This window comes from Balaenoptera ricei, chromosome 21 (genome assembly GCF_028023285.1).
Source record: "Balaenoptera ricei isolate mBalRic1 chromosome 21, mBalRic1.hap2, whole genome shotgun sequence".
NCBI classification, from domain to species: domain Eukaryota; kingdom Metazoa; phylum Chordata; class Mammalia; order Artiodactyla; family Balaenopteridae; genus Balaenoptera; species Balaenoptera ricei.
In genome coordinates, this window is record NC_082659.1 from 22,748,399 (window position 1) to 22,765,564 (window position 17,166).

The 17,166-nt window shown below is 45.0% G+C and overlaps 1 protein-coding gene across 2 annotated transcripts; it reads right to left on the minus strand.

Moving 5' to 3' along the window:
* Positions 1–380: 380 nt before the first annotated feature.
* PPP1R3B (protein phosphatase 1 regulatory subunit 3B) lies at positions 381–9,145 on the minus strand. 2 transcript variants are annotated; one of them, XM_059909435.1, is made up of 2 exons: positions 8,909–9,145; positions 381–2,407 (listed from the first exon to the last, which is right to left on the minus strand). In XM_059909435.1, the coding sequence occupies exons 1-2, from the start codon at positions 9,043–9,045 to the stop codon at positions 1,528–1,530; spliced, it is 1,017 nt and encodes a 338-aa protein (XP_059765418.1). In that variant the 5' UTR covers positions 9,046–9,145; the 3' UTR covers positions 381–1,527. The 2 variants fall into 2 exon arrangements, with proteins under 2 accessions (XP_059765418.1, XP_059765419.1); XM_059909436.1 differs by lacking the exon at positions 8,909–9,145 and adding an exon at positions 8,059–8,297.
* Positions 9,146–17,166: the final 8,021 nt, after the last annotated feature.

Sequence of the window (17,166 nt, forward strand, 5' to 3'; positions counted from 1 at the left end):
ACACTCCAGACCTGCCTGATGCTAATTTACAAAGCCACAGAAGCTGGGAGGTCTCTTCCAACTGATCTGGATAATGCAAGCGAAAGAAGACTCTTTGCTTGCAGAGTCCAGGAGCTGTGCCCCCAAATCCAGGCAGTGGGGCATCCCTCTTCCTTCCTCCCTGAGGAAGACCTCACTTTAGTAAGGTCAGGCAAAAGAAAAATGAGGCAGTCGTTTAGCTAAGCTCCAAAAACAAAAACAGAACAGAAAAAGACCCCAACCTTCTACAAATACACATGTAAAAATATTTTTAAACACCCCCAAGGACCAACCAATTTTGCCCAAGAAAAGTCACAGGGTTTGGGGGTCCATCTGACAAGGAAAGTCCCAGGAGTCTCACAACAGTATGAACAACAGACTTTTAATGCTTTAGTCCAATGTGGTTAAGAACAAATAATCTCTGATATTTCAGAGTTGGCAAACAGCGAAAACGACATCTGAGAACTCGGTGAGGTTCTTCTCCCCTATCCCTTTACGTACCCACACACCATAGGTAAGAACAACCAAATCAAAGTCCGTGGGGGCTTGTAAGGTGCTGTTTACAACGTGGATGTTGTAAATCACAGTCAAGATACAACCAAGCACTTCCTGAAGGTGCCGAGGATACACTTAATCTGCAAATCCAAACGTCCTGAGCACAGCGTAAAAGATGACTCTCCAGGAAAAGAGATCCTAAAATCCTTTTGTGAAGAAAGAGACACGGGCAAACCAGCTTGGCAAGTTACAGCAAGTCTTGTAATTGAGCCCTCGGGTGACTCAGGGTAAGTAAGAGTGCGTGCTTAGAAAGCTCCCCCCAGCGCCAAGAGGTGGAGCTAAAAGTGTCCCACTCCTGACTGTCCTGCCTGGCATCAGCCTGCCATGGGTGGTGACACCGCACAGGAGCCGGTTGACTTTTCATAGCTGGTGTGTTGTCCTCTGCTGGGATATCTAAGTGGGGTCAGAAAAAGGAAATGCTTGTCTCCGTCATGAGCTGATCTGCCTTTATTATCTTTTCCTGAACTGCAGATGAACTGTGGAAGAAAATCAAATGCACAGAGATAAAGTGTGAAGCCCACGTAGACACGGGGCAGCTGCAACAGGCGGGGAGGCCCTGGGTGGCCGGGGAAGACCACAAGAAGAGGGGGCTGGGGGCTTTCCAGGGGACTGACTTCCCACACCCGAGGGGAGAGGGGCTCCTCGTCACTGAGCCACCATCCTCCGGCCTGGCCAGCGCTGCCTGCAGGCCTGGGTCCTGTCCAGACCGTTTCCAGCACCATCCTGCTCAGACCCTCATTGCCACCACGTGGGTGCCAAACAGACCGGCACACCCATCTCCTCTGAGTGTGAACCCAGTTCTGTGATCTAAGCCTGGCTGGCTTGGCTGCTTGAAGAAAAAAAGTGACTAGGATCCTTTCTTTTCGAAAACTGTGCCCGATGGCAGTTCAGCTTTTCTTTGGGCTTCCATCTCCATCCTGGGGTGATGCAGCTTGGCTCCATCCCAGGCCGTCACTAATAGTAGGGCCCGAGCTTCTCGTATCCTAAATAACTAGGCCACTCCGGAAACAGACCATAGGAACACCGAGGGCTTCCAAACTGGTCAAAGGCTATTCCAAAATCTGGTCCATTTGGTGGCTGGGCTGTTCCCTGGGTGGATTTCAACTCTGCCCGGATGATCCTATAGTTTTTGCCTTTATTGCTGTCCCAGTACGTCTGTCCGTTGCACTCATAGCACACGGCAAACTCCATCCTCTCATAAGACTGAATTTTTTCAGGCAAGCTGATTTCAAAGGAGAACGTGTCCTTGTCTGAACCTGCGTACGTGTCCTTCACGTACCAACAGGGAAAGTCTGTGAAGCTTTTCCAGGTGTCGAATGTCATTCGGACTTTCACCATCTTCTCGAATGCGAGGTTCTGCACCTTCACCGTGCCTGCAATGGCTCTGTCCTTCAAGACGCAGTTCTCCAGGCAGACGTGGTCGGTCCGAAGCCGATTTCTGAAGTCCAGGTAGTCTGCAGAGGGCTGCGAGAAATCCAGCACAAAGCTCTCACTCTCCGCTGTTGTCAGACTCACAATGCTGTCCAGGAGCTCGGTGATGTTCAGTGGAATACCTAACGGGTCATCAAACTCGGAGAACACTTTGACCATTGTCAGGGCCAGCCCTTGGTTGTCTGCAAAGGACACCCGCTTCTTCACCTTCTTCTCCTGGACGGTCGGGGCCACCGTCCCACTGGCTTCATTCTTGCCGCTCAGCTGAATACAAGGCCTCAGGGGTTTGCTTGGCTTCGGAGAGATCTGGAAGGCAAACCGCTCTCTGCGCAAGGAGGGGGCCATGCAGCTGTACCTGCACTCAATGTCCACAGCCATCACGGGGTTAGAGCAGGCTAGAACCCTGGCCAAGGGGAAAGAAAGAAACAGCAAGCAGGTCAGAAAGATGTTCAGACTCATCCCAGGGACTAGCGAACTACGTTTGCCTTCATCATTGCCCACGTGGCTACAGCTCAATATTACCTCAAGTGTGGTCCAGTGTGACCTTGGTTTCAGGGGAGATTAAGAGTGTAAAGTGGGGGGCAGGGGGAAGAGGCCCAAGGTTAAAACAAACAAAGAAGTATGGAACCACTGATTTTAAAACTAGTTCATGGGTTTCCCTGTCAGGACTTGTTGCGGCCTTCAGTATACTGATGGGCCATGGGGAATAATGAAAACAGCGTGCTGTTTGCAGAATTTCCTAAACTTATCCCAAACAAGGAAAGTCTTTTTTTTTTCTGGTGGAGCACCTTGCTGAACGCAGTTTGGTAAATACTGCTTTCCTCCGATAAAAAGAAATTAATTCATCCCACAAATACTGATTGGTGTTTGCTCTGTGCCAGGCATGGTGCCAGAGACTGGGAATCAGGAGTGAAGACAGACCCACACCTGCTCTCATTCAGTGTACAGTAGATTTTTATATTCTAGTATATCTTACTTTTAAAAAGTGCCAGCAATTTAGTATTTTTAAATCTTTTATATCAGTGAATAATTGTGTTTTTCTACAGTGAAAATAGCCTCTATAAGAATAAAAAGCAAAGAGAATCATGCTAAAGATTAAATTAAATCTGACTTCATAGAAACAATGTTTTTCTATAAGTGAAAAGAATAAGTAAAACCAAAAAACCAAAGACTGGGAAAACATTTTCCAAAAAGCATAGCAGCAAACTGTCAATACTTTAATATATAAAGAGTTTTTATAAAACAATGACAAAGTCAAATATTCCATGTAGAAAAATGAGCAAGGAGCATGAATAGACAATTCATGAAAGAAATTTAAAAGTGCCTCATAAATATGCAAAATGTCCAGAATTACAAGTAATTTAAGAAATTCAGATTAAAAAACAATGCCTGTTTTTACCTAGTGAGTTAGGAAAGAATTTTAAAAGATAATACAAATATCTGTATTAGTCTTAATGGGCACAACCTTTCTAAATCATCATTTTGGGTTCTAATATCACATACAGGTATTAATCTTGGAAATAATTAAAATTGCACGAAGGTTAATGTACTAAAATGTTCAGTGCAACATTATGGGGGGAAAAGGGGTGAGAAAATAAACTAAATGACCAATAACAGGTATCCAATTAAATCAAGTACACCATATCCATGTGATACAATTTTATATCATCATTAAAACCATTATGTGGAAAAAGATTTAAATGGCATAAAAATTTATAATATATGATTAATGTAGAAAATGGAGAAGATAAATTGTACATAGAGACTAGACTTGTAGGGAAAAATATTACGTATATGCACAGAAAAAAGACTAGTGATATAATTAAAACTGTCAGAATTTTCCAGGTGATGGGATTTCAGGAAATTTCTGTTTTCCTGCTTTGTACTTTCTTGTATTTTCTAAAATAATAGACCTTCTCTAATCAAGAAAACAAAATGAATCTAATAAAACACCTCAAATATCTTAAGATTTGCCAAAAACTCACCCAACACTATTGCCTCACTAAAGCCAAGCCATTTTTATTCTGATTACCATGGCAAATTGATATTCTGATTTGACAGTTCCAATGGGCTAATTGAAGAAGTCGGCGATGAAATCAGGATTAAAATCTCTAGTCTGAGAATCACAGAACACAGATCTGGATTAGTTGCCAAACACATCTCCCCTCACTACGGCAAAGGTGTCAGTGTGTGGTGGTGTGCTGGGGTACCAGCTCTCAGGCCTCCCGATCCCCCCCCCCGCTCCTGGGAGGTGCTGTGGGGTGATGGTGGTAGTTCAGGAGAAAGACAGGCAAAATGTCACTCATCATATGACAAGAGCGGGGACCACTGGTCCAACAAATAATATCAGTCCAATAAATAATATCTCATTTTCAACTTCTGATTTCGTTTAGTCAAATATATTTAAAAAATGAGAAAGGATGAAGACGTATTGGGCTTGATCCCATTTTTAAAAAAAACCACCAAAAAACCCAGCACTTCTCCAAGATTCAGGAATCACTTAGTGATGACCAAGGTGGAGAAACACAGACATTCAGAGACAAAACAATAATAATACAAATACCTGTATTAGTCTGAAAAGGCCCAACCTTTCTAAATGTTCTTATCTTAATTTATAGCCATAATGTAGTTATCTAGACATGCATTTTAAAGGATATCTTATCCTTTAAAAATAAAGGATATTTGAGGATATTTAAAGGATAAGATATTTAAATATCCTTTAAATATCTTATCCTTTAAATATCCTTAAATAGCCTTATAGTTTCTCCTCTAACAAAGTTAAATGAGTAAAAATTTTAGGAGCAAATTGGCTATTATCTTTTCTTTTGTTTTTTAAATTTATCTATTCTTTTATTTATTTATTTTTGGCTGTGTTGGGTCTTCGTTGCTGCACGTGGGCTTTCTCTAGTTGCCACGAGCGGGGGCTACTCTTCGTTGTGGTGCGCGGGCTTCTCATTTCGGTGGCTTCTCTTGTTGCAAAGCATGGGCTATAGGTGCGTGTGCTTCAGTAGTTGTGGCACGTGGGCTCAGTAGTTGTGGCTTGCGGGCTCTAGAGTGCAGGCTCAGTAGTTGTGGTGCACGGGCCCAGCTGCTCCGTGGCATGTGGGCTCTTCCTGGACCAGGGCTCAAACCCATGTCCCCTGCATTGGCAGGCGGATTCTTAACCACTGCGCCACTAGGGAAGTCCCTATTATCTTTTCTTATACCCATTCAATTGTTCTGGAAAGGAAAGTTCTGACTGAATTGGGGAAGAGAGCTTTTAAAAAAAAAAGTCAGTGGGTTCAACATAAAAAAACAAAACAAAAAACCTATACTTACAAAGTACTTGAATTTTTCTTTTCCCCGTTCATTGCAAAACTTTGTTAGAATGCATTGGAATCACATGTTCAGTTCTACTTTTAATACAGGTAGTTTTTGCTTTTTAAATTAAATGTTAATTAAAAATAACCAAACAGCAGGCAAAGCCTTGCATCCCAGCCCCTCCCATTCTGCCCACCCCTGACAACCTGGGTGTGAACTGAGGAAGGAGGGGTTCCTCCTCTGCCGTAGCCGCTTCCTCCCTGCCTGAGTCAGCACAAGGTCAACTGCAAGCTCTCTAAGAGTGTCCCGCAGGCCTGCAAACCACCCTCAGGCATGCTTTCCCGCACCACCTTAAAACAGCTCATTAGAAAATGACTGGGAAACTCGCAAGCTATTTTGGAAACAGAATTCTAAAACAAGGGGATCAGGCAAAGAATCTGCACACTTGCAGTCGACTGCAGTCACTCTCAAGGTCTAATCCTGCAGGTTAGAAAGGCTTAGTTGAAGGCCTTGGTAAAGTTTCACTGTTTGGACCCAGCAGTATAAACGTGCCCCTGAGATCCCTTTTATCACCAAGCTTTAAGGACTGGGGGTGAGGAGGTGAAGCTGGAGTCGGAGCCAGAGGTAATTAAACAATTCCACTGGCACTTTCTGGAGCCGAATTGGTTTTGCAGCATTCTCCATGAAAGGCAAAAGGAAGGTGAACCACCTGGCGGCCCAGGCATTCTTCCCAGGCTCCTGCTCCAGGCCCATTGCACAAGCACCCCTACCCAGAATCCCTTCACTTTTTTGGTGTCACCAGCACTGGCGGGGAGGTCACTAACCCCGATGGCTTCAGAAGAGGGTGCAGTCTGACTCTTGGCTCCCTTGCCTATCCTCACAGGTAGATTCCAGCTTTTATTAACCAGATCGGTCTCCAAGAACTGGTGCACCAAAGTGCTGGTTTGGTGTAAGCCTTCCTGATCCTCTGCTCAGAAATTCCCACATGGACCATCACAGGGACGACCAACACCCAGATGTACTCCTAGCCACAGAGACATGCAAGGTAATAGTTTCCTAAGTCGCTGAAAGGAAGGCACCTGGACGAGTGTTTTGTCCTCAAATGGCATGAAAATTATCAGTTCCAACACAGGACGCATCAGGCTGTACCTCAGGGCCCCTCTTGTGACAGACTCTTTGGCCACTCTGCCCTTTCCCACGCCCAAGCCAGGGAATATGAGTCACCAAGGTTGGTCTGGGAGAAAAACCAGAATGAGATGTGGACACACAGTTGAACCAGCACAGCATGACATGGGACCTGGATACCAGTTTGTTGCAGGACAGGGTCACGAGACTGTGAGTAGCTGTTACTCAGACCAGTATGGATTCTCAAAACCTTTGCTTCCAAATAGATGCCTAGGAGATCAATTTTGCCCCATGAGAGCCTGGACATGCCCAAGGGTAGATTTCAGTGTTTCTGGTCAGAAGAGGGCAAACCCTAACACGCCATGCAAAAACAGAACATGGATAGTTTTGCATAAATGCTTTCCGTGTTCCTCTAGTGACAAACAACAGACCCTCTCAACCAGGATTAGATATTGTGGTGATTTTTCTCTAAAAACTATCAACTTGTACAGAAAATAACCCCATGACCTTCACAGTTCCAGGCGGCTGAGCTACTGACTCTCTGGCTGTGCCTTTTATAGGAAGCAAATCTTTCTCTTTTGTATTGAGGCCAACACATTGCCTCCTCCATTCTCTTGTACTCTGATAAGTAAAGACAGAAAAATCAGACGCACCAAGAACCCACCAGGAACACTGAAACAGCGTTAGGTAAGCGTTCGCAACCAGGTTACCAGGTATAATTTTTTAAAAGACGGGGCCACTTACCCCTTCGGCATTTCTTTATTCCCTCCAAAAAGGTTTGGCTGCCACAGTATGAGTAAAGTTGGCATCTTTCCCTTGGTACTCAGACCATGGGGCCCTTATTCACAGCCCTAGAAGCCACTTGGACTCCTCTATTCTGTCACCATCATCCAAAGCATCTTTGAGATAAATATCTGTGGATGAGGCTGCATATTATAGGAAAGAGATAAGTAAAATGGCAGTGTCTGCCATCTAAAAATGTCCAATGTGAGACACAGCGCACTGGCCTAGGAATGCCTGCACCTGGCTGTGCCACTTGGGGCAAGTCACTCAACCTCTCTGGGCTTGAGCTTTCTCCTCTGAGATCCCTTCCAGCTCTGACATTCCTGGTTGCTAATACTGCCTGATGGTTCTCTTCTCACTAACTTTTCCCTAAATACCTCAACTTTACTTTTGTGGTAAGTCCTCCAGCTGTCTTCACTTTAGTCTTGGCTCCTGGATAACCCTGCCAAGTGAACCATTTCCTCTTCTCTGCACCCCAGCCCCCAAAGCCCTAACGCTCTCTTCTCCTGGACCCTGGGTCTCCCAAGGAGGCCTGACCACGCAGACCACAGGCTCCAACATCTTCTAGCAACTCTCCAAGTCCTCAAGTCTCTCCTCAACTTTCTCCTCCTCTGCGGGAAACAATACCAGGACAGAGCCCAAATCTTCTAGTATGTTCTGGGCCCCCTACCCCCTCTTTTGCACTGAGTCCCTTCCACACCCCTTTCTCTGGATTCAAAAGGGTGGCACGAACAGGACACGGGGGCAGACCAGAGCGTCCTGCCCTCCGTGTCCCGGTCCCACCAGGCCCGGGCTGCACCCCGCCCCCAACCCCTCCCCGAGGTCCTTCGCCTGTCCGGAACCCACCTGTTGGGCCGCGGGGAAGCCCCCTCTCCAGCTGTCTCGCTGCATCGGAAAGCCCGGAGGGAGGTGGCAGGGGAGGCTGCCGCTACCAGACTACGTGAGCCTCGGTGTGTCCGGGAGGCAGGCCTTGGGCTGGGTTCCCGGAGTTGTGACCGGCAGGGGGAGGAAAACGACGAGGAGGAGGAGCCCTAGTTATCACACCAGGGCGGGGCGGCAGGGCCACCCGAGGCGGAGCGGCGCCACGAGAGCGTCCCCGCGCGGCCACCTCGGCCCCGCTGGCCCGGGACAGCCCGTCTGGGGACCGGGAACCGGAGGTGGCTCTGCTCCGGGAGGCCCCGGCCGCCGCAGCGCCCTGTGTCCCGTCGCCCTCGGCGGCCTGCGAGATCACCAAGTGTGTTTCCCTACGTTGTACCGGGAAATCGAGGCCGGGGGAGAGACGAAGCGACTTTCCCTTGTGCTGAGACCCCATCGCTCAACTCCGGGGACACCCTCTAGAAGTGTCGGGTCCCAGGTGGAAAAGCCTTGTGTCAGGTTCGAACTCGGCACAATAGGGAGTAAGAGTATCTTAAGTCCCAGCCCCAGCCTCCGGGCCGCCCGTCGCGGCCGGGACCCCCACCTCGGTGCATCACGTGGGTCCGGCCAGGCTCCATCCCACCTCTGGTCCCTGGATTGCCCTCCCCACGTGGAAGCAACAGCCTCCTTGAGCCCTTCTAAAGTGTCCCACTCCCAGAGTGTAATTGCAAGTTGGACGGAGAAAGTGTAGGTGGCACAACCAAAGAGGGTCCCCGCTACGCGCCCTCGCCGCCGTTTCCGCGGCCGGGCAGCCGGCCTTGCGGGCTTGGGAGGGACGTACCTGGTACAGCTCATAAGCCCCGAGGTGCGGAGGCGCCAGCCCGCGGCAGCATCCGCGCCGGGGTGGCAGGGGCAGCGGCGGCGACGGCAGGAGCGGGGGCCGGGGCTCAGGTCGGCGCCCTTCGCGGGCAGCCGCATCCGTCCGTGTGCGAGAGCTGCCCGCCCGCCTCCTCCCTGCGGCCCCTCACCCGGGACTCGGCCTCCCAGCCGCCGCGCGGCTCCCTTTAACTTTCCGACCACCTCTCCCCACTCGGGATGTTATCCCAGACCCCCTTTCACGTGAACGCCCCCCACAGCCAATGGGCGCGCCCGGGACGCGCGCCGTCGACCAATGGCCGTGGAGCCGCGGTCCTCCAGAGCACCGCCGCGCCACGTGATCGGCTGCGCGCCCGGAGTGATAGGGCTGGCGTCCAGGGCCTGCGAAGAGGGCGGTGGGTCACAATTTCATCAGAAGCCCGAGGACCGGCGCCAGGGGGCAGAGGCACTTTCCTACAGCCTAGCATCCCGTTACAGCAAGAGGGCTGGACGCCGGTGGCTGGCAGAGTTCGCTCTCCCTAGGCAAAGTCCTAGCCGGGCAAAGTCATCCTACACCCGCGGACCTGGTTGCAGTTGCATTCAGCCGTCCCGCCGCCCCGCCTTTGTCTTACACTTCAGCTACCGGGGGTTCGCAGATGACCGTTACTTCCCCCATCACACGTGGAGCCCAGAGGAGCCCCGAGAGAATGCCAAATGCGTTCCCCTCCGTTTTAGGTGGAGCCTTTTCGGGATCAGTATCCCCAGGTCCAGTGATAGTGTTGGAAGTAAGTAATTACTGAACGCTTGCTTTGTGCCCATCACGGTCCAGGTGTTACTGTGAAAGGAATACAGTAAAATCCTTTTTATGAAGTTGTTATTGGGGCAAAGGACCAATACCCATCTCACAGAATACCGCATATATAGTTGAGGGTTTCTCAGGTAGGTATATTTTCGAGGAAACTACCTGAATTGAATCTGTATGAACAGATTCAGCCTGTACCACAGGGCCTCAGTGATCTCTGTGCTATGCCTTGAGATCTGTAGAGAATGAGGAGCTTAGAAGAGAGCTTAGAAGCCCCTTGTCCCATATGAGATCAATTTAAATATGCATGTATATAGTCATATATATCATCTCCTTGGTGATCAGCTCTGCGCTAGCCACTTCAGGGATGAGAATCCCAGTTTTCCACTTTTAATGAATTTTGGAAATTAATGTAGGATTGCCAGCTTTCTAAAGTGCCAAGTAAAGACACTAAAACAAACAAATCCTACCATCTTCTGTTACCATCTTTTATTTTTAAAAGAAGTACTCTTTAACAGCAATAACAATAAAATGCAGGAAGGGCATAATCTTGGAGTAGAGGCTAGTCCTTCACATTGCATATGTTTAGCTTTATGAAAATTCATTACATTGACTATGGCATATGGGAATTTCTGCTGTAGGAGATTTTAAAGCAGCTTCTAATTTTACTAGGAATGTAAGACAAAAACGCTAGTCCATACAATAATCCAGTCGAAGCCTTCAGCTCCGTGGAGAGCTTCCCCAGACTCAGTCTTCCTGTCTGAAGGGTGATCATTAGTCCTCTTCCTTCTCCTTCAATGGACAAATCTGATAAAGGACCACCTGTGAAATTAGCTATTGGTAGGCGATTGGCAAATAAAGTTTCTGTGCAATATTCCCTTTGCCAACTCTAAACCCCCTTTTATTAGCTGATGAGTAGGTTGAAGATTTATGATGCCAAGTGCTGGCTATGTTTCTCAAGTGGAGGGAGCATGCTGGAGGAGTGGGCAGAGATAAAGAGCCAACAGGTATTGCAAAATGTATGCAGGCAAAGGGCGATCTGAACCAAACTGGGAAGGAGTTGGGACAAGTAAATACGATTTTATAGTGTTAGGTTTTGGAAGCACCTTCCTTACATAGATCTAGGAAATCATCCCTGTGGTTTAGGTGACTATTTCAGACCGGGAGAGTGGGGCTAAACTTAGTTGTGGCACACCACAGTCTTGGTAGGTAGGAGTGTAGCGTCTATGAGTTTGAAAAGAGCACAGTCTTTGCTATCAGAATAGAGCTGGGATGCAAGCTCTGGAGAACTGTTCCAGTAGAATTCACAGCAGTCCCGAGTCCCAGAACCTGAGAGCTGGACTGGCCCTTAGACACAGTCTTGCTTCACCCTTTCATTTTATAGCAACAAAGAGGGAAACTGAAAATGGAAAATTTCAACCCTTTAGTCAATGCATACCAAGTTCCTTTTCTAATATCTGGCTTTGAATTGTAGCCTTAATTTCATTTAATAAGCCAACCTCCTCCCCACAAAAACCAAGAAGCCTAACAGTGGCTAAGCATAGCTAATGATCATTTTGCCATAAGCTGTTCTTTTTCATGGCTGTTAGTAGCACTGTCTTCTTCTTGCACTTGGGCTCATCTGTGACTTTTTCAGTTCTCTCTTACACGTTTGTTCATTCATTCAACAGCACACTATTAACTACCGTAAACCTGGGTGCTGGAAATGGAAAAATGAGTGAAATATTATCTTACTCTCGAGAAGCTCTTAAGCTAATATATAATGATGTGGGATGAATGTGTGAAAGGCAAATCTCTCTTAGGGGAGCTAAGAGGAAGACTGTGCATGTCTGGCAGTGGGGCAGGGGAAGGGAAGCTCTGAGAAGGCTGACCTTTGAGAAGTGACCGTTGAGCAGGATCCTGAAGGGGGAGTTAGAGTTTAGGGGTAATGGGAAGAGAGCATGGCAGGAATTGGAAATGGCACAGAGTTCTATATGTTCCCCCAAAGAATTTCCACGCCATTGATTAAAAATTAGATCCTCTTTCTGGCTTAAATATTGGACGCTGCTTCCTTCTGCATGTGTAAACAGCAGCTTTTTTGCTCATCCAGAAAGTTTGAAAATATATTGTTAATGCCTTATCTCCTCCTCAACTGAACACATTTCAAAAACAGCTCAAATCATGCAAGATTCTGGAAGGGAAATCTTTTTCTTTCTTTTTTTCTTCTTCTTCAAATTCTAACATTGCTTCTCTTTGAATGAAAGTGATTGCAAAGTGAATCTAAATAAAAATAACCAGCATCGAGTCAGAACTAAAGAAGAGAACATTCTTTTGCTAGATCAGAATAGAAAGTGGGAAAGACTGTTTCCAAACTGCTTAAATCCATTTATATTTAGACGAGTGGAGTTGTTTGCACCTGTCAGAGCTGCAGACGTGCTCTGGGTGCATCATGTTACCTGGGGCCCTCTGCCCCTCTTTCAGACTTGACTGAAAGGGACTTGCTAGGTCATGTTTTATGGGACAGGCAGAGGAATACGAGCCAAGGGATTCTGTAAGCCTCTGTCTATGGAGAATGTGTCCTTAGCATGGGGAGAAGAGCTCGAGTAATTTACATGTCAAAGCTCCTAGAGCCCATCAGTAATTTACATGGTTGAGGGCTTCTGAGTTTCTCTATGATGCTGACGTAGGGACCACTCCTTTAAAAGTTACATATACAGAGCAGCTTTTATTCCCTAGCTTTATATCTTGTGCAGTGCTTTGTATGATCCAGATATATCTTTAATTTGCATTGTGTATTATTCTTATGAATATAAAATGAATACAAGATCACTGTAGACACTGTATTTTGTGGAAAATACAGAAAAATATAGAGGTGAAAACAGAATCAGTACCACCCAGCCATAACTACCAATGTAACTCACTGTCTTTTCTTTCAGTATTTATTCTGTGCATAAAACAGGATCATAGTATTGATACATATAAAATTTAATATCTTAATTTTTTAATCATGACTGCTCATTTTGAGTGTATTAGTATTATTATAATTTTTCTGACATGCTTTTTAATGACTGCATAATATTCCTTCATATAAAGAGACTATAATTTGTTTTCTTATTGTGGGATACTTAGATTTTTTTCCAAATTTTCTGTATTGTAAGTAAACTTTGATAAGAATCTTCATATTTAAATCTTTGTCCACATCCCTGATTATTTCTTATAAGTCTGTTTCCGACAGGGTACAGACATTCTTCAGACTCTTGACTTGTATTGCCAAATCATTTTTAGGAAGATCAGTATTGACTTTTTATTCACTACTGGAGCAGTTTAAGAGTTAAGTAATCCTAATTAGGTCTTGGTTTGTGGACTTTGGACAAATTATACCTCATCTTACCAAAAAGCCATATGAGAATTTTCACTAATGAATCATATACTCTGTGCCTGGGTGAAAATAGCTACACACTTGTAGCTTTGAGTCTCAAAATACACAGCCAATTTGTGTTATGAATGGGGACTTCATAACCCATATTATTGACTTAAATGATATTAAGTGGTGGCTGGTCAGAGAGAAAGGCAGAGGCTGAGAACGTGGGGTACCACTTTGCCGCAGGCTTAAAAGGAATTAGGCAGAACCCAGTATGTATTTATATTCTTTGCTGATTCATCCCCCGTTTGTGACTGGTATGATCATAAATTATATTTGAACATATAACTATATACATGTGATGCAACGTGTACCATCCAGAATATCATGACAAGTGGCATGCGCTTTTGTGAGAATGACATGTCAAGCTGCTTTGAGGGTTACGACAGGCTGTTTGGCCTTGTGTGCCTTGGATCTTCAGCCTGTTCGGCTGCATGCCTCTGCCTCAGATACTGCAAGCACTTGGGGCTTTTGTGTAAACGATTGTATTTTGGCTGGTTCCATCCTGATCTTTACAAAACTGGCCTGGATTGTCCTCTTAGAAACAGGCAATGATATAATTTGTATAAAGAAAACAATGACTCACTAGAGGGGTGAGGAAAAAAGACTATTTAGGTACAATAATTTCTAAATGTACACACTATGTTTTCCCACAACTTTACATTTCTATCACTCCTCTTTTTCTTTGAAATTTAGAGTCAGAAGCTGAACTGACTTCATGGTTTTCCTTCTGATCATTTGATATCCTCTAGAGAATTACAACTTAGAGACTGCATTCTTCCTTCTCTAAACTCAGGGTAATGATCTCTCCACACAGAGCCACAGGCTGTCGGGGCAGTTAAAGCTAGGAAGTCACCACATGTTGAGCATATTCTGTCTCTGCCCTCTGCCTTGCTCGCGTTCCCAAGGAGGCACAAATCTCAGGGAGCAGTGGGAGAGCCATCGTCTAACGTTGTTATTTCACCTACTGCATAATAAAATGCAGGGGACAATACTGCATTTGTTGTAAAGGCTACTCAAGCTTGTTATAAAATTACACTTCACCAAAAACAACAACCTGATAACTATTTGTATGTCTTACTTGGCAAGCAGCCAGGGCGATAAAATATACAAAGCCAAACTTTGACATCTAAGCCTTGGAAATTGATATGACCATATAGTAAACCTTAGCAAAGATATCTGGCATGATTCCTATTTTCTTCTGTTAATACTTTGGTCATCTTCAAATGCAGAGCCCCTTATAAGTAGGGTCTGTTGTTTCCTATTTTTCTTATTAATCCAAAATGTGTAATAACTTAAGCTTTCTTCCCTGATTTTGACCCCGGCTCTTTTTCCTTCCTTCTTTCTTTCTTTTTTGGTATTACTTTCTAGTTTGTAAAAATCTAGAAATTTCTCTCTCCTAAGATTAGTCAAGAAGCATTTCTCTTTTTTATAAATCAGCATTATCCATCAGCTTTCAGGAACAATCCAAAGTCATAGGTGATGAGAAGAAGGAACATATTACAAAATATAAGAGAAGGTTTCTGGCTTAACTTCCTGTAAAGATTCCTAGGAAGACACATAAAAATATAAAAACTCATATAACCCTCATGCCCTAGACACAGTAAAATGTAGTTGGTTGAGAGCTCGGTCATCTGGTGGTCCTGGATTTGAATACTGACTCTGCCACAGTGAGCCGTGGACCTTGGAAAAATTACTACCCAACTTTGTGCTTCTGTTTTCCTATCTGTAAAATGGGAATACTAATACCTGCCTGGCAGGGTTACTCGGAAGATTTCCCAGAACACTTTCTGTGTAACCAGGATGACTCGTTCCACAAAACCCAAGTGCAATGAAAGTCACATTTCTGGATTATTCTAAATACAGTAAAATCTGGATCTGAACCCTCTACTTACCAAGTCCAGTAAGAAGCTTAACATCGGTTGTTGTGTGCAGCTTCTCAAAACTGGGAACAGGCCCTTTGTTCTTAGGCTCTGCGGTCACTGCCTGCTCCTTTTGCAGCCCACCTGCTGTGGAGGTCACATCCTCACCACCCACCCACTGCAGCTGCTGCTCAGGCAGGCTTCGGTGAGGCCCCCTTGGCAGGCCTGGCATGAAGGTCCTGCACTCCCGGATCTCAGCTTTTTCCATGTGAGCAGGATGTCAGCTTCCATCACCTGTGGAAACTTCAGATCCCACAGCTCCCAGGCTCTGGGATTCACCTCCTCTTCAGGGTGGATCTTTCTGTAAACCCATAGAAGCACCAGGCACTATACCCTCCCAGTCTTAGACAGTTCTGAACCCTTTCTGTAGGAGCCAGAATTCCCAAACAAAGGGTTGTATGGGGGCTATTTCTGCAGATGCTCCTGAAACTTGAAGGAACTGTTAGCACCTTGTTAGGGCTAAGAGTCAAGACTTTAGGGAAAAAAAGACCTACCCTTTTCTCTGCTGTAAGGTGTTGGGATATGTGAGAATAAAGCACAAACGTATATGCTGACATATTTGTAAACTACCAAGCACATGGTAGATATTCCAAGGACATCACTGGTTTGCCAAATACTCCCTCATTTGAGGGTAGGTGAACAGAAACAACTAAGATATAGCTTAGGAAAAGGGGAAAGGGATATTCCTAAAGACTTGGGAAAGGAGCAGACCTCTGAAACAGGCTTACTACAGGAAACAAAAGAAAAATTTAAGGTATCTTTGATTACAAAAAGACATGGTCTTTGTAAATTACATAAAAAACTCAGATGAAAAGTTAGCAAGCTGATTTTTTAAAATGTGCATTTGTCCTGTATGGTTCATTGCTTTCTTAGATAGTTCTGCCATATAATAATTTTTGTAGTAAACCCTTAGTAAAGTATAGCATGCACTTTGAAAAGTCAACAAATTTTAAGTGTATAGATTAATAAATTCTCATTATATCCATCCTCTAGCACCACAGAAACCCCTTTTATTCCCAATTCTTCTCACTCTTCCCCACAGGGGTAAGAATTATACTGATTTCTAACACCATAGCAAGATGGTTTCTTACAAAGCTAAACATACTTTTATCATGCAATCCAGCAATCATGCTTCTTGGTATTTACCCAAAAAACTGAAAGTTGAAAAATTATGTCCACACAAAAACCTGCACACGATTTTTATAGCAGCTTTATTCATAATTGTCCAAACTTGGAAGCAACCAACATGTCCTTTAGTAGGTAAGCAGGTAAATAAACTATGGTACATCCAGGTAATGGAATATTATTCAGCACTTAAAAGAAATGAGCTATCAAGCCATGAAAAGACATAGTGGAAACTCAAATGCATGTTACTAGTGAAAGAAGCCAATCTGAAAAGGCTACATGCTAGATGATTCCAACTATATGACATTCTAGAAAGGAGAAGACTATGGAGACAATAGAAAGGTCAGTGGTTGCCATGGGTGGATCAGGTGAGATGAATAGACAGAGCACAGAGTATTTTTAGGGCAGTAAAAATACCCCGTATGATATTATAATAATGGTGGTATGTGATAACACATTTGTCTAAACCCATAGAATGTACAACACTAAGAGTGAACCCTAAGTTAAACACCCTATTCATTCTGGTTGATTGTACTATGTCCACATTGACTGTACTATGTCAAATGTACCAAAAATGGGACATTTTTTCATCGTTGGTAAAAAATGTACCATTCTGATGAGTGATGTTGATAATGGGGGAAGCTGTGCATGTGTGGGGCGGGGGTGTATGGGAGCTCTGTATACTTTCGTCTCAATTTTGTTGTACACCTAAAAGTTCTTTAAAAAAAATAAGGTTTTTAAAAAAGTTAATAACATGAGATATGAAGAGAGATGAGATACGAATGGATGGCAAAAATGCAATCAAACAGTTAAACTCCATTGTGGAAGGGGAAATAAGCAAAACTGACAGTGTAGAAGATGGAATCAGTGAGGGACTTCCCTGGCAGTCCAGTGGTTAGGACTCTGCGCTTTCACTGCCGAGGGCCTGGGTTTGATCCCTGATTGGGGAACTAAGATCCCACAAGCCATGCGGCTCAGCCAAAGAAAAGAAAAAA